This window comes from Antechinus flavipes, chromosome 2, assembly GCF_016432865.1.
Source record: "Antechinus flavipes isolate AdamAnt ecotype Samford, QLD, Australia chromosome 2, AdamAnt_v2, whole genome shotgun sequence".
Lineage (NCBI taxonomy): Eukaryota > Metazoa > Chordata > Mammalia > Dasyuromorphia > Dasyuridae > Antechinus > Antechinus flavipes.
In genome coordinates, this window is record NC_067399.1 from 273,859,864 (window position 1) to 273,887,112 (window position 27,249).

Sequence of the window (27,249 nt, forward strand, 5' to 3'; positions counted from 1 at the left end):
AATATACCAGTGTTTGCTCATGTCTGATTTATTATAGAAAGGAATCAATTTCTCTTTATGAAAAAAGTACAGCTATTGTACAGAATGCTGGGTATACAATATTTGTAAGAAAAACAAAACCCCATCTCTCAATGAATTTTCATTCTAATATGGAAACAATAAATACTCATTTAAGTTTGTACAGAACAGATATGAAGAAAATCAATACAGTTAAGTAAGTGAAAGTAAAGTGAATTATCCACCCATACCACCTTTACTGAGGAAAAGAGAGATGTATGGGAGAGAGAGGGCAGAGAGGCAATGCCATGGAAGGGATATTTTTCCTTCATTTAAGACTATAATGTGACAGAAGGCAGTGAGCATGTTACAATATTTAGATGCTGTACTAATGAATCCAGACATTTCTGTTCCTATCTGGTGCCCACCTCAGCCATGGTGTTCTGAATAGGGGTTCCAGTGAGCAGAAGGCGATTTCGACACTGGAACTGCAAGAGGATTTTCCACCGAACACTGCCAAAGAGAAAAATCACAGACTTCAGTTAATGCAGTCTACTTTTTAATTCTTAACTGCAACTTGCAAAATTAAATTCACATTCTGTTTCACTCTACTGAAGTACTAAACCATCAAAAAAGCATGTGAATATACTCTTCTGATCAGCTTTGGTCTCTGAATTGCCTCAAGTCCTGAAAATGCATTTTCCTCATCCTTCTTCTCAGAGATGGGGAACTAGGGATGTGGGACATGGCATATATTGTCATACTTAGATGACACATAGTTTTGCTCAACTCCTTCCTGACCAAGCCCCATCCCATTTCTTTTTTTAGTCTTTGTTACAAGGTGAGCTGGTTGCTTGGGTGAGGGAAATGAGCTGATACAAGAACAAAAGACATCAATAAAAATACTGCTTGACAAAAGAAAACCACAAGGAGACCATTCTGAGATGACACTTGAGCCATAGGATAGGAAAAAATTGGGGTCTTTCCTAGGAAGGCAAATTATTACTAAGAATGAAATGTTAAATGGAATTTTTTTGCATGTTTCTTCCATGAGACAAACCTTCCGAAAAGATTTTCTAATAAGTGACTGCACCAGAATTCACTTATCTGTGGCAAATAGGGCTATAAAAATATCACCAATGTATGCGTGTGGAAAATAGTGTAAAAAAAAAAGTCATGATTTGATCATTTTAATGGGTAGAACCTTAAAAATTTTATTTATAAATGAGGGTAAACGTTTTTTCAAGTGGCTATTTACATGTTTATTTCTTTTTATCAGAACTGTTCAAATGGTTTGAATGTTTCTCATTAGATTTGCTTTTGTCCTTGACCAAATTTTTGTTTTTAAACTTTGGTATTTGTTGTAAAATTCTTTGCAAAACTTTATTTTGATCGACATACTCTTTTTTGCTATAAACAAAATTTTAATTTTTATGTAATCAAGAGAATTATGGTATAGAGAGGATAGAGTTGGTATTAAAGTCAGAAAAATCTAGACTCAAGTCCAACCTCTAACATATATTATGTGCCCACAGGTAAATTATTTTATAATTTATGTATTACCCTAAATTCATTTATTCTATTAAAATTTTCCAATTACATTTCAATATGTTTCAGGTCACATGTAGGAGTCTTAAGGTCCTATATATGACACTTTTTGTTTTAGTCAATTCTCTAAAATCTCCTTGAATTAGTAGATAGCATTGTCTGTCTTGGGAGTCATTTATACTGATGAAATCATAAGACTAAATGATTTTATGATGAAGAGGGCCACCTGCACCCAGAGAGAGGACTGTGGGAACTGAATTTGGACTACAGAGTATTTTCACTCTTCTTGTTGTTATTTGCTTGTTTTCTTTCTCTTTCTGTCCCCTTTTGATCTGATTTTTCTTGTGCAGTATATTTGTGGAAATATGTATAGAAGAATTGCACATTCAATATATATACTGGATCACTTGCCATTTAGGGGTAGGGAAGAGGGAGAAAAACAGGAATACAAGGTTTTGTAAGGGTGAATGTTGAAAATTATCCATGTATACATTTTGAAAATAAAAAGCTATAATTAAAAAAAAATTCATGTAAAAAAAAAATTAGATTTAGTTTTCAATTAATCTTATCTATGATTCAAAGATCCTTTATTTTTGTTATATTATAGTCTAAAAAGGGTATATTTATGCTTTTCTGGATTTGTTGGGGTATTATGCCCCAATAAACGGTAAATTTTTATAATGTTGCAATGTAAGATTAAAATAAAGTATAATACAAAAAAAATCATAAGTCTAATTCATAATCTTTAAACAAATTTATACATCACCTTGTTCCTATGTATCTTCTATTTATTTAATAAAAACTTATTTCTGCATCTGCAACTGAAATATTTTAGTTTTTTCCAACAGTTCTTACCAGTTAGAATTGTTTGCTAAATACTGTGAGATGTGGTTCCAAATATCTTCTTAGGTTTCCTTTTGAAATTTACTAACCTGTTAGTTAATGGGATGGTAGTGTAATACCTGATCCTTTTTTACCCAAAATAGTAAGTTATTTTTATTTTTCTATGCTAATTTTTTAAAAGGTTTTTACTGATTCCTCTCATCTTTTCATCAATTGCTACAATTCCTAAACTGAAATGTTTCTTGCTACAAAAAAGACATTTAACAAAAACAGCCAATGTATTCATCATATCTGACAATGCTAATAACACCCAATCATTTTTGACCTTTACATTTCTGCCATGAGGATGACAATGTTTTCACCTTTTATTGTGGGAGAACCTTTCAGTTATTCAGTTCTACATTGTAGTTATCTACATTTGATAACTTGTCTTTTCAAAAACACTTGCCATTTCCTGGCTATGTGACTCTGGGCAAGTCACTTATCCCCAATTGCCTCAGCAAAAAAGTCATACTTATGATATATAATAGGAACATCTAAACTACTATTAATCCAAGTCCTTATATGCGATGTATTTTTGGATTCATCTGTTTGGACTACTGTGGTAACATTGTATCTTAAACATTAGTTTTTTAAAAGAGAAAAAGAAAAACAACTTAGATGATATTTAGTGTTCTTGAACCTCCCTTCCCCCCTCCCCCTCCAAGAAATCTTCTGGAAACAAAAGAGTATTTTTCTATACAACACAGGCTTTTACTTCAATTAGACTTTTTTTATCTCACTCCTTTCAGCAATTGCAATCGAACAAGAAATCCTAAAGATAAAACAGAAAAGAGATTTTCTGTATAGAAAGCAGTACTCCCTGAACACCACTATATGAGAACAAATAGAACTGATTGTTAAATAAGACAGTTATGAAATATATAATAAAGAGGAAGAAGTCATGAAAAGCCCAGCATCAGTATGCATGTTCCATCCTAATTATCATTTACTCTTTATGCAGGTACAAGACTGACACCCAGGCATGAAACACACATTCTAAAAGTTCTCAGATCTGAGATTTTTTTGTTTTTTTTGTTTTTGGTCAGAATCTATGCAGCTAACTCTCTACAAAGGCTAAGTTTCTACCCCTTGTGTTACCTGGAACTACTCTTGAGAGCTTGGGCCTCATCTAATACCATGTACTGCCATTTTACCCGCTGGAAGTACTTCACATCCTGAACTACCAGCTGGTAGCTGGTAATCACCACATGGAAATGAGCATCCTGAGTGTAGAGGGTCTTCTGCAAACACAAAAGGAAAAGGATAAAGAGACATCTGACAATCCTTAAGGTAAAGTGTTTGGAGGATGAACTTTCTTCATGGAAACAAATTCAGGGAAGAACTTTTTAAAAAGTGGTAAAAGGGAAGGAGTCACACAGTAGGAGTCTAGCTCTCTCATTACAAGTAGGACAACAAAGAATAAAAGAAATGAGATTAAACTGCTTAAAAGTAGTCACTATTATTCATTAGAAATTGAGGTATTGAATTCAACTAATTTGAAAAAGAAAGGCTCCTGCTTAATCCTATCCTATTGTGTCAAGCCTGGTTAATCTCTCCAAGATCAAAAGTATGGAAGAAAAGAAAGTAAAATTTTTGTAAAATGCCTAAAATTGTACATTCAGAGTTTAAATATTAGCTGTAATATTTTGAATGTATTTTGGGGCTAATGCATGCATAGCAAGGGTAAGTTGATTGTTACCTGACTCCAGAATTTCCTGATGACTTTTCTATCATGAGGATTACCCCAATATGGCAGCACCTGCAAAGTCATTAATGAGATTATTTTTTCCAATAATATCTTTAGAATATGGAATAAGCTAAGAGAATGAATGTAAACCACTCCATAAATACATTAAATGCTCATTTAGATGAAAATTTTTATGGGCAATGTCTACATCTAAGCATATCCTCTTGTAAGATACCAAGGACTTTTTTGGCTTTGATAAACAACAAAAAAGTTCAAGCAGACCAGCTAGAGAAATCTAAACATGAAATGTAAGACATTTTTAGTCCTAAGTCATTTAGATCAATAAAGAGGGAGAGTCTCAGAATAATTTTAAGAATAATACTAGAATTACAAAGTATAATACTTCCATCTACTGGACAGTAAAGGAACAACTGAAAGCTCTTGAGTGGCATAGTAGATATTTTTAAAGACATATAGCACTTGCTGTTTATCACATAAAATACAAAACAGGTTCTACCTTCTACGAGCTGAAATTCCAACAAAAATAGCATTAAGTGAAATGAGCAGAACCAGGAGATCATTATATACCTCAACAATGATACTGTTTGAGGATGTATTCTGATGGAAGTGGATCTCTTCGATTAAGAGAGCTAATTCAGTTTCAATTGATCAAAGATGGACAGAAGCAGCTACACCCAAAAAAAGAACACTGAGAAATGAATATAAACTGCTTGCATTTTTGTTTTTCTTCCCAAGTTATTTTTACCTTCTGAATCCAATTCTCCTGTGCAACAAGAGAACTGTTCGGTTCTGCACACATATATTGTATCTAGGATATACTGTAACTGGGGGAGGGGGTGGAGGGAGGGAGGGGAAAAATTGTAACAGAAGTGAGTGCAAGGGATAATGCTGTAAAAAATTACTCTGACATGGGTTCTATCAATAAAAAGTTATTTAAAAAAATAGCATTAACATCTATCTCATATATAGCTAATATGTTGTGGCATTTATATAAATTTACATTTCATGTTTGACACCTGTGAAATCAAAGTTTTCTAGAAAATAGAAGGGCTTTTAACTTTGAAGTTCAAAAATAGGAATAAAATACACAAGTGACTCTTGGGACATCTCAGCTTTTTTTTTTTTTCCTTAAGACAATTCAATGAAGCTATGACTTCAATGATGTGATTATTTCACAGAACTCAGCAAATTACCACCCATGAATGTCAGGTCACCATGTTGCTTGCACCCAGGCCACCATTCCTAGCTCCCTCCTTTAGAGGGTACTATGAATTCTGACATTAGAATCACCCCGTGTTCTGAGAAGTGTGCTTTTGAAATAAGTTGCCCAGCATCAGACTTTTGGACATTTCCTATGCAAGAATCTGCCATGCACTACCTTCTAGCTCCCCTTTCAGTGTTATCTTCCTTCAGTAGAATATAAGTACTTGAAAGCAGGGGGCCATCTTACTTCCTTATATTTGTACCCCTACCACTTATTAAAGTGCCTGGCACATAGTAAGCACTTAATGTTTTATCATTCACTCAGATTCTCTTCAGTTTGTACACCTTCTCCACTCTCTCCTAAAAATAGTCTAAAGGGAGACTGACATATGTGTGAGAGTCCTTTAGGTCTTTTGAGACTGTGTTGATAGCAACAGAATAAATGGGATGTCCTCTATTTAAACCAGTTGGTCATGTGATAAAATTAATTATGGAAAATAAATAAGTTCTTTAGAATCCACAAAAAAGACATTAATTACCTTAAATTTAGGCACAAATCTTGAAAATTCTTGATGCCAGTTATTGAGTGTAGAAGCAGGGGAAATGATTAAGAAAGGTCCCCAAATGCTCTCTCTCTGCAACAACAACAAAAGACTGGTTTAGTCAATAGTATTCTTATAATTCTTACAACTACTTAAACCATTTAATAGAGATTATGATAAATAAGAATAGTTCTACAGCAGTAAGTATAGATTGTAACAAAAATGTTACAATAGGATTTCAAAAGAGTTAGTCAACAGAATTCCTTTTAAGAATACAATGCTGTTCCACAAGTATGTTGTTTAGATTACAAATTGTCTAATGTGGCCTTGTAACAAAATCCATTTAATTTTTATAGCCTTGATTAATTAGCAGAAAATAACAGTTAACATACTTTGCTATAAAACCATTCAGTTCAAATATAATGCAGTGAGAAAAGACTGACTTCACTACCCTATTAGTACTTTTGATTTTAGCAAAGATCTTATGATTGTAAAATCTAAAAATCCATCTTTTTATAAATTTCAAAATAATGGAATATTATTTTACCATTAAGATGACAAATAAATCAAAAATATGGGATCTTGTATGAAGTAATGAAAAAATAAAACCAGAAGAACTGCATATCTCATGATTATGTTTATATAGAACTGTTTAAAACATGGATATAATTAAATTGGTCATTACATGAAACAGTCAATGTTACTACCATACAATCCAAGTTAAAGGGCTTTTCTGTTAATTGTTGAAAAACTAATTGTTTTAAGAAATGTAGCTTGTTTGGAGAGACCATTTATTGGGAATTATATAATTTTGTCAAAATGAGATGTATCAATATGTTTTATTGAAAAATAGCGGGTAGTAGGAATTCAGGGACAAGGAACAGCAGTGTGTATGCACAAAGACACAAGAGACAGAAAACTAAGAACAGAGAATACATTCAGGGTCAGGGATATTAGTCCAGTTGGATGGAAGCATAAAGCAGATAGAAAGAAGCAAAAGATAAAGAAACTGAGGTCACCTACTTCAGCAAGATGTGCCAAGAGGGCAATGCTTTGTACTGTTTTACCAAGGCCCATCTCATCAGCCAGAATTCCATTAATGCCCTGAAAAGACAACAATAACAAAAACCCAACACAGAGTCACTATTTTCCTAGACAATCTACACTAATATTTAAGATATTACAAAAGTTAACTACCCAAGATAGTAGGGACAACGTCCCATGGAAATGTGTATAGGAATAACCATCCCTAGCATGTATTCATACAGCTATAACTAAACACCAGAGTATATAAGAGATTTAGTATATTCACCAAATCTTTAATCATTTATCTAATATGAGCAAATGAGCATAAAGTTGTGTTTACTACACCCACCCAAAATGGATGAAAACAAACATCTTAAATCTCTCAAGTAGAACACAGCTTGTACGAGATTCATTTTCATAAAGAAGTCAGATATAATTTTAGGGGGTTAGCTACCACTGTTTCTTGTAAAATTAAAAGACAAAAATATTTGTAAAAGGGTTTAAATCTAAAATTGTTTCCTCGTGCTCACTTCTCAATCACCTGGGTCAATGACTGACTTTAAGAAAGCAGGTACAAAGGGTGCCACAGCTCTTAAATTCACCTGCTCATACAGATTGGCCAACCAATTCATGCCTTTCAGCTGATAGCCTTTCAATTTGCCATTAAAAATTGTGGGCTGTGGAATATCCTCCCCAGCTCGAATTGATGGGTTTGCCAGACTATAACTCTCCCCAAATCCAGTGCCTGATTTATTTGCAGCCCGTAAGGCTGCTGCCCGGCTCTCTTTTGCATCTTCGTCAAATGACCTTGTCTGGAAAATAAAAAAAATTAAAAATAGGTAAAAAGGGTAGCAAAAGTCTTAAAGTAATAACAGTACTCCATGAAATACTGAGAAAAAAATACAATGAAAATATATTTTTTAAATCCCATATAAACTGAATCTCTACCTCAATATTACTTGTTATACTTAATAATTTGGTAAAATAGCACAATACCTAAATAAAGGGTTCTTAACTGGGGGAGAGGTGGGAGGTCTATGAACTTGATTTTTAAATATCTTGATAACTGCATTTCATTATCTTTGGTTCATCTGTAATCCTGTATAGTTTAGTATGTCAAAACATTATTCTGAGACAGGATCCATAGGTATGATCTGATTTGCTAAAAGATTCATGAAACAAAAGTTAAGAACTCAAGAACTAAATCTTAGAAGCCACACAAAGAGAGTTCATTTACTTAAACAACAGAAAATCATTATCAGCCTAATATAATTTCACCTATAATATAATCCTATGATAACCTAGGATACTAAAATATTCCAGCATGGAGTTTTAAAATATCTTTCTCGAAACATAAGTGATTGCAAGGGATAATGTCGTGTAGAAATTATCCTGGCATGGATTCTGTCAATGCGAAGTTATTATTAAATAAAATAAAATTTATTATAAAAAAAAAAAAATAAAATAAAATATCTTTCTCTCTTACTTTGACTTCAGTATTTCCAAGAAAAATTTGTAGATATTATGTCACCACCATACAGTAAGAATGGTGTCTCATGAGTAACAACTCTACTTTGTACAGGGAAAATTAAAGCACAAAGTAATTTAATAAGAATCAGGACAACAAAAAATCTGAATCACCATAATGCTCTCTTGACAACCAAATCTGTTCTAATGCAGGGATTCTTAACTTTTTGGTGTCATGGACCCTTTGGCAGTTTTCTCTTTTAGACTGTTAAAAAAAAATAATGCATGGAAATGTAAAATTTGAGTTAGTGATGAGTGTGAATAAAGAATTTCCCCTTCACCCAAGCCCAGGGACCCTCTTGCTGTAATGCAGTGAACCATAGTGAATTGTTTTCTACATTAATACAATGGGACAAAAAAATGGAAAACAGGACTAACTTCAATAAAGATACCCCCACAACTTGACCATGGGATTACTTTTTCCTTTGCTGTCCTACTTTCTTAATTTTCCAAAAGCAAATAGTGAACTTGACTGAGATAGGATAAAGAAGATGTTTAGAATCTTTCATTGAAAATGTGACCAACAAATGCTCAGTTACAAAGTTCTTTCATGGGTCACTCTTTTTTTTTAACCTATAAGACTCACCCGAGCTTGGTGAATCTGGTAAGCATCTTCAGCATTTTTCAGGGCTTGGGCTTTGTAGTAGTTGCTATCTAAAATAAAAAACCCATACAACATTTTAAAAAGTAGGTTACTTTTAAAAGAAGCATTCATACAAACACACATGCCCTGGTGTTTCTACTATATGCAATTCCTGTTCAAATAGTATAGCCACTTCATAAACAAATCAGAACTGAAAGTACTCCTGGAGAACATTAATTCAATGACTCCACTGGAAAAAGATGAAGAAAAACAATGACTAAGCTCATTAAGTGACTTAACTAAGGCCCCAGAATTAGTGGGCAGGGCTGACATCCAATTCGATACTATTTCTATAATACTCTGAGCCAGGACTTCTCAAACTTTTCTCACTTGCTAGACCACCTTATTTGCTCCCCAAAATTTTATGTGACTGAGTGTTTTAAAAATCAAACATTTATAGACCCAAAACTTTACAACCCCCATATGGCACCCAATACAGCACCATGACCTACAGTTGAAAAAGCTTTGCACTAGGCCATTATTCAAACTTTTTATAGTTCCTGGCACAGGTCTCACCATAATCCTCTTGGGTGATGTTAACTACGACCCCTCCACCAATGTCTATTTGTCTCTGTATGGAACTGTCCTCCAGTTTTCGCAAGATCTCTTCCTGTATTCCATCATGTCCCATATCTCGTTTGCGACTCATAAAATGGGCGTACAATTCTGTCTGGGTGATGAGGAAGTTTAATTTACGTTGTTGTCTTTTAGCCTAATTTAAAAAAATGTAAACAAACAAAAGATACTTAGTTTATTTTTCACTTGGATATCTCAAAACTAGTAATAAGAAAACATCAAAGCTTAGATTATTTAATTTTTCATGGTGTATCTTTTAAGTCCAGTCAAACATACATGCAAAAAGGTTGAAATCCACAATTCTGATTTTAATTTTTATAGAATTGCCTTTGCTCAGAAGTGTAAGGAATCCTAAATTTGCCTTTTTTAAAAAAAGTGTAACATAATCTTTGCATTCATCAATGAGACTTCTGTCTGAAATGCTTATCTTACTGTTTGCTTGTGATACTTACTAATACTATTATTACTATGAATTAAAACACAAAAACAAGAATTCCTGCCCCATCACTCAACTTGATGGTATTAAAGGACTTTCCAAGAGATTATCTCATTGAATATACTCATTGTATACATGAGAAAACTGGGACCCAAAAGGTATGCCTAAGGACATAAAATTAAAAAGTGAAATAGCCAAGCCTAGGTCTCAGACAAATGTGCTAACAACTATGCACTTAACAGTGATTATTACAAACAAATATAAAAAGAAACCAAAGGCTACATCACAAATACCAACATAGCTGGTTTCTGTGTGTTACATACAACACATTTTAAGCAGACTCCATGATTTTGCCAACAAGAAGAACTTTTGAGTAGGATCCCACTCCACCAAGTTAACATAGTCTGACCTAGCATATAAGTGCTAGGGAAATGCCCAAAGCATGAGAAATTAAGTCACAAAGCTAGTTAAGTGTTAAAATTAGGATTTAAACCCATATCTATTGAAGTTGAACTCTGCCATTCTGCCAACTGAGCCATTTTAGCTGTAACTTTCAATTCTGAAGAGTATTAATCACAGTAATTTTTATGATAAACAACAGAGATGTGCTACCAAAAGCTGAATACTGAAAGCTCTATCAAATAGCTAAGAATTTTCAAGTCTTCTGAATCTCAATGACAAGACTTAATTCTAAGGGCAAAAGTTCTCTCAAAGAAACAGGATTCTTCTTGAAGCTGAGACCTTCCAGCATTACCTAAAAAAAAAAAACTCAAAACAATGTCTGTAAAAAATGTTTAATTTGGGCAATCTAAATCCAACCTGCTATGAAATCACTAAGAACAATCAAGACCAGCTTAGTAAATAAAATTGTTTTTCAAGTAGACTAACACAAATTGGAGGACAGGACAAGATGAACAGAAAGGAAAATAAGACTGAAATAAAAAAATTAAGCATCAGAATTGAAGAATATCTTGGTGTTTATTATAGGATGACCACGGCAACACTAAAGTGCTTGGGTGAGATGGACTTTTCAGAATGAAAGCATATAAAAATAACTTCTTCTTATAGCTTTATCAAGAAAGCATACTCCTTGAATAAGTGAAAAATCATATGTTTATTAAGATAATAATAAATATTAAAAACAGCTATATTTGAATTTTAAAGAAAAAAAGACTTTAGTTCAAGAGATAAATGCTATTCCTACAAATTTTCAATGTAAATGTAAGGACAATTGGGAGAAATGTCACAATCTAAACTGTATCAAGGCTTTGAATTACACTGCTAAATTTAAAATATTTCTTGAAGTTCCAAATGGGCAGCAATTGTAACACATGAAAACTGGATGCTCACACCAGAGAATGTCTCAAGGTTCTCTCTTCATAGTTTCCTAGTACATCCCTTCTTTCTGTTTACTGGCTATAGCCATACTTCTACTCCCTACTCTGAGTATACACATAGCACCACATGTATATCCCAATTCAGTTCTGCTAGCTATAGACTCAGGAAATGTGTAGCCTACAGAATGAATAACATAGATGAGCAGGGGAGACAAAAGACACCTGACTTGGACTGGCATTCTGCCTGTCTAGTAGATCCAAATAGCAACTGATAGCACTGTAACACTTCAATCAAGCCAATTCCCCATCTAGATTGTAAGCATGAGGGTTGTGGTAAAGGAAACATAAAGATTAAAAGGAACAGCCTAATTAAAGCACAAAAACATTTAAATGGACTTTATCTTGCAACATTACCAATAATCACACTTACTAAAATCTAAAGAAAAATCATGCTTCTTACAAAGGAAAATTTAATAATATGGCAAGTTCAATTTAGAATCAATGAAATAAATGAGCAATCTTGACCTAGTAGTAGAAAGAGAGCTTGCTAAGACTTCATCCTACCTCCCTCATCTCTTCATCTAGCTTACGCTGCTCCAGGGCTTCCTTCTCAGCACGTTTACGGTGTTCCTTCTCCACCTTTTCATATTTCTTCCAGTACAAAAGCATTTCCTTTGTGAGGCGGCGAGCTCGTGGTAGGGTTTCCTTACAGTTCTTCTGAGCTTGGATGGCAGCCCGTCGTACTTCCCTCATACATTGGTGAGCAAGCTGTGAAAGATAGAAAGAGTCAAAATAGCAGAAAAACCCAAAATGCTATACATCTGTTCTCCCTGTATAATAAACATGGATTTTAATGAAAACACAAGCATTCTATGCATATTCATTATAAATAACATCACTTAAATATTAGCATATTCATCTTGTGTTGCTCCATTATCAAACAAGATACTCTGGAATACTAAAAAAAAGAAAAAAAAAGTGGGGGGAGGGTTATAATCATTGAGGGGATGTAACAGTTAATGGAATAGTTCAGGTAATATCTTGCTTTTGGAAGGGTTGGGGTTGATAAATTAAGTAGAATTTAAGCACCCAATAGACAGTGTAAAATAGACAGTGCCATAGTCATGGCAGTCAAATCTAAGAGAGGAAATGTAGAAGAGGAACATGGTAAATAAAGAATATAGAGAGAAGCATCCATCAATCATTAACAAGCACTTACTAAATATCTATGCAATTCCAAGTTCTTAGGTATTAGACCTGGGGTTACAAGCACTAAGGACAAAACTATGACTATGCAAATGATATTATATAAAAACTAAAAATAAGGTAGTTACATACAAGGCAATCTGGGAGAGGGAGATAATCACTTTAGCAGCAACACATAGGATGGAACTGAATAAAAAGACTTTCAATAGTGGGGAAACGAATTAGATTACTGTTATAATCTAGATGAGAGATGATGAAGACTTGAATTAAAATGATGAAGAGAGAAAAAGGATTGGGTTTATAGTTACAGTAAGATTTGATGATTAAAAGGATATGCAGAGTGAGGAAAGATGAGTAGTCAAAGATAATGCCTATAGATTATGAACATGGGAGAATGGGAGAACAGTAGTACCTTCCAGAGAAACTTAAAGTTTAGAAGAGCAAAATTTTGGGGAAAGACATTAAAATCTGTTTTATACATTTTTAAATGATTTCAGGACATCGAGTTTGAAATGTTCGAAAGTAAATGGGTAATTCTTCCGCAGAAATATAATTCAAATCCTGGAAACTGATGAGGACAAAGAAAAGAACAGGTATCAGTGGTGTCTTGTCTCCATCCCAACTAAAACTTTTTAAAAATGCCACTATGGGGCAGCAAGGTGGCACAGTGGATAGAGCATCAACCCTGAAGTTAGGAGGACCTGAGTTCAAATTTGCCCTCAGACACTTAACAGTTCCTAGCTGTGTGACCCTGGGCAAGTCACTTAACACCCTCCCTCCCTCCCCCCAAAAAAAGTCACTATGTCAAGAGCGGGTCTCAGATAACTGGCTCTCCTTAATCCCACACATCCCTTCCCTACAGTCTACTCATCTTCTGAGAATGAGGCCTTTTCTCAGTCAAAGAGGACCAATGAAGTATTATAAGGAGAGTGAAAAGGTAAAAGATCTCCAGAAATAGAAAGGATACCCTGAATTCAAAGTGTGGAAAGCACAGTCAAACAAAGAGGACAAAAATAAGAACAGCAATATCACAAAAAACCAGAGAAGATATCTCGAAAACTGATCAATAGGATCAAATGTAAAAGAGAGGACAAGAGGAAAAGGAGAAATGAGATTTATTAAAAAGTCCCTGGTATTTTTAGAGAGGAGAGTTTTGATTGATAGTAACAGGACAGGAAGTTGAGCTTTTTCTAGGAAAGAAAAAGGGAGGAAACAGAGGATGAAAGTTTGGGAGTATCTGGTGAAGATAAGTGGGTAGAGAAAATGAATGATTACAGAAAAATTTATTAAGTGCCTCTTATATGCCCCAAGAATGTATAAACCAGAGACATAAATACAAAAGAGAAAGGTTGACTGAGGCAGTCATCTGCTGAAAAAGATGAAAGATGATGGAATAAAGGATTCTTAGAAAGGGCTTGGTGTGGCAAGAAGAGGTTATCAGAGACTACAGAAAACAGAGAGACCGTGGAGGATGTTGTCAAGGGATTTGATGAAGAGAGCTAAACACAAATGGTCTTAATTTTCTCAATAAACTAAGAAGGCCTCAACTGAGAATGGGGAGGGAAAGTTTTGGGAAGCCTAAAGCAAAAAGAGAAAAGATGGAATGGCTTCTTTGGGGAGTAATAGAAGGAATCATTTAGGAATGGATGAGAGGATTGCCTTGCTGCTGAGAAGGATTAGTTAAAATCAGATAATATGTATATAGTTTGCATGATTGTGACTTCTGGAAGCTCCCTTCACCAACATGCTAGTACAAGTTTAAGCAGTTGAAGGAAATAATTCAGAGTAAAACTTTGTCAAGTAATGAATGGCAATAGTTCCAAGAGAAAAAGCTTTCTAGAGGAACAGACAACATGAAGCTGAGTTGATTATCAAAAAAGGATGAGATTGGGGAAAGAGAAAGAGAAAAGTCAAGTCACAATCAGGGCTATTATTGCTGAACTGAGGCATAAAACTGAAACTTAGACTCGATAGTACTGACTCAAGAACAATGATCACTAATTCTTTTTTTTTATTTTAAACACTAAAAGGACTAGGTGAATCAACTGATAGAAAATTATTATGATTTTTTTAAAAATAAAAATGCTCATTCTATTTTCTTTGCCTTATGGATAATAAAAAAAATGTACTCTATCAATTGATGCAGATTGGTTCTCTGAAATACTAGTTTAAAACATTAAAGCAAAGTTTGCTGATCTGAACTGAATCTTTTAATGTCCCTTCCGAACAGAGAAGTATACTGAACAATGCTAAAGAAACCAAAAGGGTTGCTGATCCTTTGTACTAGAGTCAAAGCTTTAACTAGAGGATAAAAATTGTCCCACAGACCAAAATTCCAAGAAAACCTTATTTACCGATTGGAAAACACATTCTTTAAAAAAAAAAAAAAAGAGAGAGATATGAATAAGTTAATCAGCAAAAAGACAACAGAACCAAGGAGACATAGATAGGATAGATCAAGGGGATAAGATTTTAATCATAACATAAAACATGCCAAAAGAATAAAAACTCAAGCTTACCTTTCGGCTATTAGTGAGAAATAAGTTACGGGCTGAAGCTTTCTGCTTGTTGGCCTAAAATTTAAATGAAGAACACATCACTTAGGATCAACTTTTTTCCAGAAAAAAATTATCTTACAAAACAAAAAGTAAAGTAGCTAATCCTCAAAGACTTCTTATTGAAACTGAAAGAGAGCTCCAATTTCAGCATTACACTAGAAGCTGTTAATAAACATTAAACTACTATCAAAATAAGAAAGGCCAGAATTTTAGTTTTTTTTTTTTTTTTTAAACATCAAGCTTTTGGTAGAGTCATATAAAGAATCTAAGTTATAATATTTGTAGAATCTAAAAAAAGAAAGGGAAAAAAAAGATTGATTTCTTTTCTCTTTATCCTCAAATTCTATGTGTGCCTTTTTTCTAATCTTGTTCAGAATCCACTCTCTTCAAACTTACTTTGTAAGGAATCACGGGACAAATCTGCTAGAACTATTCATTCAGTGCTGCCCTGGGTTTCTACTTTGTGGCCAATCTAAGAAGGTGGTTGCTAATATCAACAGATCCCATTCAATGCCTGCCATCATCTAAGTTAAAACTAGTCTACGATGATGAGCTAGTAATGTGGCTTGTCAGTTTAGTATTCCTTTCCTACCTTGTGGATTTTCCTAAAGTTCTCCAGCCTCATCTCCTTCACCACAACCCCCTTCCCCTCCTTACTAGTCTCACATTAAGGTTTGATTTCATATATAGTGTATGGAAGAACAAAAGAAAAAAGAATAATTGAATGGCATACATAAGTTATTGTACAGCTGTCCCCACATATCTAGAAATTCCAAGAAGAGAATCCAACTTGGAGACCCTTAAAGACTATTCTCATCTCATTTATTTAGGGATGTTTGACTTCTTTTAAAATGGTAATTGCTCCTTTCAAATTCTATATTGCCCTCTCTTAAAATGAAAAGGTTGAACACTCAGCATCACTGTTTTGATTTTTTAACATTCTTCTATCTTTGTCATTGTTCAAGACTATCAAGATATTTTCAAGTCCTCTACAAAAATCATCATCTGGCTTTCTCCCTGCTCCTTTGGTATCATTATCAAGATGCTGTCAAAATCTCTCAATTTTTCCTTAAAGTGTTTACATATAGTCAACATAGAACCTAGGTCTTCTTTCCCATTAAAGAAAGGCAAGCCACACATGAGAGTAAATATTAAACCTTCAGACCCAAACCTAAAAAGAAGAGCTGATAATTCTTCCACAATTTTTTCAATTTACAAAACAAAATTTCCCCTTCCTTGTGAGGAAACCTGACTTTCTTGTCTCTTTCTGCTGTACTCACACTGATTTAACATCTTCTCACTTGTCTCCTCATCTCATGTGCAGGAGGTTAAGATCACTCACCTTTGGTAGTTCCTTTTTCACAATGCTAAGCCACACTTTCCGACGACGAGCATTCAGCTGCTCGATGGATAAGTGTTTCTTCTTTGAGCCAGGGAGAGGAGCATCATGGGAGAACTTGGCAAAGACTTTGGTCTGGTGATGGTGGCGCCGTGGAGATTCCTCAGAAGAAAGTTCTTCATCCCGCCGTCTCTTTTTCTTCACTTTTTTCAACTTGGCTATAAAGGGGAGACATTGTTATAAAGCTATGGTTCTTCCTCTTTCACTTACACACAGGTAAGAAATCCAAAGCAATATTTTTTCATCTGAAGGATGAAGCTTGAAACCTCTTTTCCAACTGTGACTAATATTTGTATTCACATCAAACTCATAGTCATTCCAAGAGGAAGAACTTAGTAACCTGGAAAATAAAAATTCTTCTGCCTTCTGTTTAAGTGAATAAAAAATACAGACTACATACTAAAAAAAGGAAGCTTAAGGAATATTAATTTCAAATCAGTCAGTCATCAGGAAAGGATTTATTCAACCTGGTGGGAACATCGGGTGAATAACAGGAACTGACAGTCATAAGAGGGAAAAAAAAGATCTGATTGGCAATAAATCAAAACTTCAGTAGAACATTTAAGAGTAAGAAACAAAAGTGTGTGGAGTGGAAAAACGATGAGGAAAAGTCAAGGAGAAAAACAAGAGTCATGTGGAAAAGAATAAATAAGGGAAGATGTCTGAAAATAGCCTTCATTTTTTGAGTTCAGACTTTTAGTGAAATGAAATCTGCTTCACATAGATAGTTCATAACCTTCTCTTCCTGTTTCCTTCCAGATTTCCAGCTGCTAAGGGTTCAATTAAGAAAGGAAACCACATTTCCTGGCAAAAACACAACCACAACATTCCCAATGAGAATCATCAGGTGGTAATCATTTAAGTCTTTTCATTATTTCTTTGCATTCTTCATTTCATGTTACAATAGTTATCACTCTACAGTTATCCTTTCCACATCACAACTTTCCCCATAAGGATTTTGACATGTTATGGTTTGGCATAAGAAATTAAACGGGAAATGTTTGAATTTCAATAGACACCCATGAAGACCATCAGACGACATAGAAAAAATCTGGAATTCAGAAATGCATAAAATGTATAGTATTGTATAACATTAACATATTTTATCTTTTAATGCCATAATATTTCAGACTTTTCATCTGGTAGGAAGGACATTTTATGTGGATTTTCCAGGTTGTGGAGGTACCATCCCCCTAACCCCTGACATATGGAAGGGATAGCTATACAGTACCAATATACTATAATTTATTCAGCTCTTCCTCAAATGTTGGACATAGAGATTTTTCTAATATCACAACATAAAATAACTATGCATATTCTGTAAACTACTTATACAGAAGACTAAAAACTAATACGTGAGAACATTTTCAATACATTTATGATATTTAAAACTGAATAAATCACAGAACAAGATTAGCAGGTCAAACACAAAATGACTTACCAAGGCTAGAGTAACATATCCTTCCAAGGACAGACTGTGGATATGGAACACTTATGGAGAAGATAGGTATTTATTTTAATTTTCTTCCCCAAGGAACTCAAGTTAAAGAGTACAAGATAAAAATGAGAAAATGAGTATGGATACTTGCCTTTCAATTTTTTTTCCTCTTTGAATTTCTTTTTCTTGGGTCCAAGTACATGCCGCTGCTGCTCATAAAAAGGGTCATATGTGGAAAGTAGTCCTGCACTATAGTACTGGTATTGTTGCAACTGAAAAAAGATAGTGAGATTGATTTGGCTATTTTCTAAACACAATTAAATCTTTAATTTAAACAGCTAAGGTTTAAAAAGTACAAACTCTTCAATATAGAAAGCTATCAACGTAATGCTTAAAATCTTCAAGACAACTGTCTTCTATTGTCATTTGAAGTAACTCAATAATGCCATAATTTACATAAATATGAAGAAAGAAGTTAAGTTTACAGCAAAATGCTAGAAACAGTCTAGAAGAGGAAAATTCTTAATGCTGCTGTTTCAGAAATGTTTGGCTTAGTCCTGGGGCTTCAGTGTGAGAACTATAGCTTATTTGTTTAGAGATCTTTTCTTCCTTAATATCAACAAAAATGTTAACAGGAGAAATGTTAAGGGCTGTTAAGGGATCACTTAACTTGTCTTTTTGAGATGTCATATTTTCCAGAAACACTAGACCTGAAGCATGAAAGAGACTCTGATTTTGTCAGGGATGAATCCAACTCCTCCCCCCATCTCCCTTTGGTTGACATGATTTATTGTTGGCATCCCAAACTGGACTCTGTGTGTCCTTGGGAGTCCAGACAAGTGCCAGACAGTCTGCACTAGGTTTGTATAGCTGGGACCCTTGTAGATAAGGAGACCATTACATCTTGACGATCTAGCAATTCCCAAGGGAAAAGAATGTGGTTTTTGCAGTTGCCTTGATGCTCTGCTTCATCTTCTTTTTTTTGGGGGGGAAGTGGTTTGAACTTTTCCCACCTTTTATTGTACCTTTTTCCTATGTCATGCTCCTTTATGTGGAGATTCTGGTTTCTCCTCCTTCCTTTGTCCTGCTATCATAAATATGCAACTTCAAGTCTTAAAAGCTACTTTTAAATAGGTTAGACCAGCTAAGTATTAAATAATCACATGCTTCTACAGAATCTCTGTTAATAGATAATGACTAATTTTTTCTTACTGGATATAGTGCAGAAATATTCCTTTAATCAGTGAAATGGTTATGTCACATGTAATTTGCTTTTTGTGTTGTTTTTTTCCTCCAAAGGCTATATTTATTCTAATAAGCTATAAATGATTAGAGACTCAGACCCAAGGAATAGCAAAGCTAATTTGCCACAAAACACATTTTCTATTTAGCAAATAATCAATAAAGAAAACTTTTTATTTCAAAAACTAAGAGCCTCAGGACAGAATACAATTTCCAAACTTACTTTGGAAATACCATTTTACAAAGAGAATAGCCAAAGCTTGAAGTACAATGGATAGATTAAAACACCTCTCTAATACCTTTGTAGACTTCAATGGGTTTTTCAGTGTTCTCTGAACTTTCTGATGGAGCTACCACTTGACTGATTTTGAATATACTGTTTAGGCCACCATCTCTAGGTTAGTGGCAAACATATATTAAGCCACTTCTAATAAAAGTATAAAATGTGATCCAGAGTACTGGTATCTTATTCAGATGAGATACTTCATAGCTGGCAAATACATGAAGAAAAAGGACTTATCTTGAAGGATGATAACATACTTTGAGATATAATGCTTGAAGTTTTGGATTTAAAAAAAATTTTTTTTTAAATGTTAAGACAATTAAGATACAATCTAGACCAGAGATTGCTTGCTAAGAGCAGAGAATTCTACTTTGAGCTCACCTCCTTGTCCTTGCTATACTTATTCTGGTGTAGTTTCTTGTATTTGTGCAACCTCAGCATATTGTGGAGCTCCTCTCTGGTGAGGTTGATTTCATCGTCACCATCTTCTTCACTTGGAGAGTCTGTGTCACTAGATTCATCACTGAGCAAAATGCCCTGGAGAGGAGAGGGGTATATAAGTAGGAATGGGAAGTACTTATATACTGATTAAACTCCAAAACTTTTCCATATACCCCTGGAGAATGGGAAATGTTGGAAAAATCCCAGAGACTTGCATATACTACACACTTAATAAATGAATATATATGGATTTGAGTTGAGGATTTTATTGCAATCACAAAAATCATTCCAATTTTTCTGGAAAAGGAAAGTCTTTCATAAGCTGGCCCCAACCTATCTCTCCAGCACCATACATGTATTACCATCCTTCATATACTCCACTGTCAGCTAAACTAGCTGGCTTATTGCTCCTCACAGATCTCTTGGCTCAGTATATTTGAACTGGCAACCCCATATGCCTGGAATTCATTTTTTCTTCAACTCCGTCTCCATCTCTTCAGAACTCTTAGTTTCTTTCAAAGTTCAGCTCTAGTGCCACCTTTGATATGAAGCCTCTTCTTTTCCCTTAAGGCTGCTAGAACCTTCCATCATCAAATAACCTTATATTTATTCTGTATATTATTTTATAATTGTTTTATAAATGTATGTTATCTCTCCTGAATGAATGTAAAATCCTTGAAGGAAGAGACAATAGCATTTTTTCACTTTGGGCTTCCAGAACTTGGCACAATACCAGCAACATGGTGGGTCAATAAATGATTTAATGTTGAAAAGGCCAGCAAATAAACTTTATCAAGACTTTTAACTGCACAGTGAATTGATCCAGTCATTCTAAGAAGCAATCTGTAACTATATAATACATAATAATATGTAATATATGTAATATGTTATTATTACAACATAAAAAATGATCAAAAGAATCTGGGAAAACTTATATGAACCGACAAGAGTGAAGTGAGCAGAACCCAGGTAATAATTTCTCCAATACTACTATTATAAAGAAAAACAACTCTGAAAGACGCATGAATTCTGATTAATGAAATTAACAACCATAATTAGAAGACTGATGAAGCAAGCTATCCACTTTTGAGAAAGGTGATGGATGTAGAATGAAATATATTAGTAGGTCTAGCCAATGGGACAATTTATTTTGCTTAACTGTACACATTCCTTAGAAGTATTTTGTTTTTCTTTCTTTTCAAATGCAAGAAAAGGGTAGAAGTTAAGGTGAACTAGATGTCTTTCCCCCGAAAAGAGTAATAAACAGAAAGTCAGAAGAAAATAGATAAGCAAGACAATTTTGAAACAGGGGTTTAATCTGTTAAAAAGTAAGCTCTATATAATGGAAAATCAGTTCCAATTCTCTATTTTCTGATCTATATGGAAATGTTACTTTTATTTGATGTTAAGTTTAGCAGGGGAAAAAAAAAGGAAAAGGAAAAGGAAAAGGAGTATGATAATTAAAACTCAATGCACCAAGACACTTAAAGGGCAGCAAGAGCACTTGGAATCAGGGACCTGAGTTTGGAAAAGTAACATGCTCGATCTAGTCCTTAATTTCCTCCTTTATAAAATGGAAGGAGAGTTGGAGTCAGTGACCTCTACAATCCCTGCCAGCTCTAAATCTATGAACCAAAAGGCTATTATTATACATTAAATAATGTCAACCACTTGACATTGAGAGGGAAGGTATTATATGTAATCAAGAAAATATTAATATAATCTCAGTGACCAGAGAAAAGTAGACTAGCATTTTTCAAACCCCTATTAAAATTTCTTCCCAAATCTAATGCTTGCCTTAAAGAGAATTTATCTTGGAAAATGAATCCAAGTGAACAAATCCCATCTTTTAAGCCTTTTAATTCTTTTTTTTTTTCAATAGTCAAACTTGGTTATCCTTATTTATAAATGCTGCTTTCCTCTATCATCTCAACCCTTACCTTCAGCCATTTTCTGCTTTTCTTCAGCTTGGAGAAGTTATATAAATTTCCTTTCTCAGATTTTGGCTCTGTGTAAAGAAACACAAAGAACAGCAAAATAAAATAATAAATCGATTTACAAGGACAGTTCTAGATTCAGGAAAGACATTAAGCCACAGACTGACCTGACTGTAGGACTCCATTCAGGGAATATGTATTTAACATTCCAGAATTGCTTGCTCCAGAGGTTTCCCCAAGCAAAGAGTTTGGGGGTTCTTCCTTAACTTGTATTAAGGGATCTCCAGACTGAGGCAACAAAGGGTTATCATCCAGTCCATCTTCACTGTCATCACTGTTAAGAAGATGAAGAAGGTTAAGTCCACAATCAAAGCTGAGAAATGTTAATAATTAGATACTAGCAAGGCAAACCACTGCCCAGTCTAGGGACTGCACATAAGAAATTCTTATTAAAGTCAGCTGACAGATATTGTTTTTATATTAAAATAGGGATTTCATTGATACATATAACTCCTGTGTGATGAAGTTCCTTCTACAATGCAAATAAGCACTTTTCCTTCAGCTTAGAATCGTCCTTGCCAAAAATATTGAGATACTGAGTGATCTGCTAGGGTTAACACAGACAGGATGTGTTTGGGGCAGCACTAGAAGAATCTAAGTCTTCTTGTCTTCAAGGCCAATTCTCTATCCACTTTACCATTTCTTTTACAAATCATAAAGTAGTAATTTTATTACAAATAATGCCATCAATGAGCACCAAAAATGAAAATGCTAAACAAGAAACATGATGAAATTTTAATACTATTGTATCCTTTCAGAAGGAAGCTGAGCAGGAGCCAAGAGGTTAAATGCAATTAGAAGTACAGAAAAGGTTTTCAATGGAACATTCTCCTGCCACCCAAGCACAATCAAGGTCAGGGTTCTTCTTCAGTCTCTAAAGGATGGCATAAAACAACTGCTTTGCAGCTTCAAAGAGCATATAAAGATGCTTCTTTCTAACATGTTTTTCTGTCACACATTGACTAAAAATACTACTACCTCTCAGAAGTGTCTGGGGGCTTAAAACAAAATTTACATATTTTAAAACACAAGTGATAAACCACAGTCTGAAAGAAAACTAGATATGATGGCAATCCATCCTAACTAAACTAGATATGCATACCTAGAGATATTCCTATTGAAGATGGCCGATGTCTGTCGCAAGAACTGGTCCAATCGCAGGGCCCTCTCCAGGTACTGAAGATAGAGGGGCTTAGCCAGCTCTGGGCAGCCGCCATCATCCCCGGCACCCAGCTCCGAGGCCATAGAACAAATTTCTCCTCATGCACAGAGGTCTCTGATCGCACAGCTATTAAATGAAGATAATGAATAAAAGGTGAAATATTCTAATACACAATTCATTCTTTTCTTTTTACATTCACACCATTCCTTATCAGGTACTGATTTTCCCCCCTGCAATCAGGCATACCTCATTTTCTTGTGCTTCATTTTACTGTACTTCACAGACAGTACGTTAAAAAAAAACCTAAAGGTTTGTGGCAACCCTGTGTTGAGGAAGTCTACTGGGACCATTTTTCCAACAGCAGGTGTCTGTATCACATTTTGTAATTCTCATAATACTTCAAACTTTTCATCATTATTATATCTGCTGTGGAAATCTGTGATCAGTGATCAATGTTACTATTGTCATTATTTTGAGGTGCCATGTGCCAGACCCATATAAGATGGGGAGTTGACTCAGTGGATACAAGTTGAATGTGTTCTGACTGCTCCACCCATTGGACAGTTTTCTCTCAGTCTCCTCAGGTCTCCCCAATTCCCTGAGACACAACAATACTGAAATTAGGCCAATTAATAACTCTACAATGGCCTCTAAGTGTTAGGATGAAAGGGAGAGATAATTGATGTGGTAGATGTCATTTTTGTCTTATTTTAACAAACTGCTACTACCCCAACCTTCAGCAACCATCACTCTTACAAGTTAGCAACCATCAGGATTGAGGCAAGACCTTCTACCAACAAAAAAATAATGACTCACCGAAGACTCAGATGATTACCATTTTTTAAAGCACTAAAATGTTTTTCAATTAATAGTACAACACCCTTAATTACAACATAATGATAAACAAATATTTTACATGCACTGGGAAATCAAAAAATTCACATGATTCACTTTATCTTGCTATGGTCTAGAACTGAATCTAAAATATGCCCAAGGTAAGTATGTAGAAAAATAATACCGAGGCACCAGGTTGTCAGTGCTATCACATAAAAAAAAAATTTAAAAAAAAACATGTTTGTTGACTGACTAGATGACCATCATTAACTTGTTTTACAGCCTCAGTTTTCTTATTAATAAAATGGAAATAACAATATTTGAACTATCTCTATCACATGAGGGTTATGAAGGAAGTACATTAAAATTAACTGTTAAATGTTCTTAATTCTACATTTTTATTAAATTTAGATTAGCTAAGTGCTAATACCCCAAAGATGTTCTCTTGGTGTTAATGATTTTTAAGATGTTTCACAACTGAATGAGATTTGGGGAACTGACACTCTCAATTTCTAAAATTCAAATCAATGTGTTTTCTAAGGCTAACCTATAATCTAGAAAATTTTCAGTAAACTTTAATGTTATATTCATATAATATTATTGTCACAATAGACTCCCTAATTCTTAGCTTCTCCTCTTCCTCTCTTCTTTTTTCTCTTCATCAAAGAAGAAATTCAAGACAATTATTTCATACAATAAGCATTTATAAACACCACCAGGCCATAATCTAAAATTATATATATTTATTTTTATCATTTGTTCTCTGTAACATGAATTAAAAAACAGCCTGAGGAGCTAGTACAGTGAAAGGAAGAAAGACAGGGCTTCCAACTCTTGTTCCCCTCAACTCTTTCAAACAGAAGACGCACCAGACTACATCATGATTAGGAAATCCTCTATTATCCCTTTATGCCTTTATTTTAGTTTAAGAAACTATCATCCTTTAAGTCTTCTAGGTTCACAATTTCAGCATTAACCAGAACTCATTCTCACTCCTCACATGTCCAAACAGCTGCAAAATCTTACTCTTTTCCCCTTTCTATCTTTAAAATCTAACCTATTCTTTCTATTCATACTGCTATAGTTTTAGGCCCTCATTACCTCTTATGCAGTTTATTGCAAAGCATCTTAAGTGTTCTACCTGCTTCAACTCTCTTATTACTCCAGTCTATTCCTATATACTGCTGCCCAAAATTTCTTCTTAGGTCAGGTGTGGGGAATGTCTGGCCAAGGGGCCATATGAGCCCTGCAAAATCATTTGGTCAGGCCCTGCCAAGGCAACTGCGAGTGAGGAGCTGAAAGTTAGGTACAGCAACTTCCTACTGCTTGAGTTCTCTAAGTTGATAATTTTGTATGGTGCCCGAATGATGTTAAAAATATCCAAAGTGGCCCTTGGCAGAAAAAAGGTTCCCCACCTCTGGTTTAAATAAAGATCTGACCACATCATTCCCCTAATTAATTCCAATGTATTCCCCTTGTCCCTAGAATCAAATATAAATTCCTGTTGAATTTTAAAAGACCTTCCAAACCTATTTCTCCATTGTATAGGATTACTCCTTGCTCACCCTGGGATCCAGCCAAACTGATTTTCTAATTACACACACACACACACACACAAAACCACTCCATCTCCCATCACTGAGCTTTTGAACTGGCTGTCTTGCATGCCTAGAATGCACTCCCTGCTTATCATCTGCCTCATAGAATCTCTCATTCTTTTAAGACAAAGCTCTATCACAATCTTCTACATTAAGCACTCCTTTCCAAAATATTTCATATTAACTTTTTAGATATTTGTATTCATTCATTTCACATTTATGCTACATTTTAATATTAACAGTCATTGCTTATCATTCAAAGATTCTAGATTTACAAATCTACCTATTCACTAAAATTTATTTGCAATTTCAGAATCAATATTTGTGGCATTTTGGTATTCATTCAGGAACACATGCAGTTTTCCAATATATTCCCAGTGGAAGTTAAACAAGGCAATGTTCTGCCTTCTTGTTTCATTTCTCATACTGTAAACAATTATCTTTTTGTAGTCTAGTGTCACGTTTTTTGTGCTTTTTGTTGATTTCTCTTTTTAAAATAAGCCATAAGCAGAAGATGGAAGTATTTTCTAATGTTCCTAAGCACAAGGTTGTAATGTGACTCATTGAGGAGATGTATTAGATAAGTTTCCTTCAAGCAGGAGTTAAGAGTGCTGTTGATTTCAATGTTAATGAAATCAACAAAAGAAAAAAGGAAGGAAGAGAAAATTTACCAATCTGTATGTAAGGCTACTCTAGAAAATGCTCAAGTAAATGTTGGTGACTGGAGGTTCAAATGAACCTGTTTTCTTATTTCCCCAAGAGTAATGGTTTAATATTCACTACTAATTCAGTGTTTGCCTCAACTTTATAGAACATGATTATTATGAATGACGAGTATTGGCTATACTTGTGGTCTCATTTCTCTGTATTTATATCTTCAATGCCTAACATAGTGTGTAGCACTTAGTAGATGATTAATAAATACTTGATTGGCTAATAAATATATATTGCAAATTTGACTTACAAGCATGTCTGGCCCTTTTATGAACAGATACAGAGAAAAAGAAGAACTAAGAACAATTTATACACTGATAACATTACAAAGAAAAATAACTTGTAAGACTTCAGAACTCTGATCAATGAAATGAATCTAAAATAACACAGATTAAACATGCTATTTCAAATGAAGAAACATACATTTCTGACCACTATTAATATGGGAACTTATCTTGATGAACTATGTATCTATATATTATGTCTATGTATTGAGGACTTTATTGTCTTTAAATGTCTCAGAGGGGGAACTATTGTGGGAGGGATAGACTAAAAAAAAGAAATTAAGATTAAAAAAAAAAGAAAAGCACTATCATTGAAGATTTTTGAGTATAAGAGTGATGTGAAGGAAACTGTTTTGAGAATTTTTTTTTGGGGGGGGAAGGGGTCTGACAGTGAATGGTACTGGCCTCCAGTCAAAATTCTCTAATGCCTTATTTGATGTAGATCCTAAAGAATGCTATATGAATGAAATACAAATTCTGATAGATCCTCCCAAACTAGAACAGCTTAAGTTCAGTGTTGTACCTTCATTTGTGGTCCTAAGAACAAAGAAAGATTCTCTTTAAAGGCATCAAGTTATATTATCAGTAAAAAAGAGAAACTTGGACTAAATTACAGATTCCTTAAATATTAAAATAAAGAAGTGGCATGCACCATGGATTAAAAG

The 27,249-nt window shown here is 34.3% G+C and overlaps 1 protein-coding gene across 1 annotated transcript in view; it reads right to left on the reverse strand.

Moving 5' to 3' along the window:
• INO80 (INO80 complex ATPase subunit) overlaps positions 1–23,280 on the reverse strand; it is an 83,392-nt gene extending 60,112 nt beyond the window's left edge. The window contains exons 1-16 of the mRNA XM_051977106.1: positions 23,095–23,280; positions 22,100–22,266; positions 21,936–22,003; positions 19,936–20,091; positions 18,181–18,301; positions 16,535–16,749; positions 15,154–15,207; positions 11,993–12,196; positions 9,596–9,791; positions 9,023–9,090; positions 7,512–7,721; positions 6,907–6,987; positions 5,881–5,976; positions 4,130–4,189; positions 3,529–3,671; positions 426–510 (exon numbers count right to left, since the gene is read on the reverse strand). Of these exons, the coding sequence (XP_051833066.1) occupies positions 426–510; positions 3,529–3,671; positions 4,130–4,189; positions 5,881–5,976; positions 6,907–6,987; positions 7,512–7,721; positions 9,023–9,090; positions 9,596–9,791; positions 11,993–12,196; positions 15,154–15,207; positions 16,535–16,749; positions 18,181–18,301; positions 19,936–20,091; positions 21,936–22,003; positions 22,100–22,266; positions 23,095–23,237 (2,067 nt within the window). The 5' untranslated portion in view covers positions 23,238–23,280. The remainder of the gene's footprint in view (positions 1–425; positions 511–3,528; positions 3,672–4,129; positions 4,190–5,880; positions 5,977–6,906; positions 6,988–7,511; positions 7,722–9,022; positions 9,091–9,595; positions 9,792–11,992; positions 12,197–15,153; positions 15,208–16,534; positions 16,750–18,180; positions 18,302–19,935; positions 20,092–21,935; positions 22,004–22,099; positions 22,267–23,094) is intronic.
• Between the last annotated feature and the right edge of the window lie 3,969 nt (positions 23,281–27,249).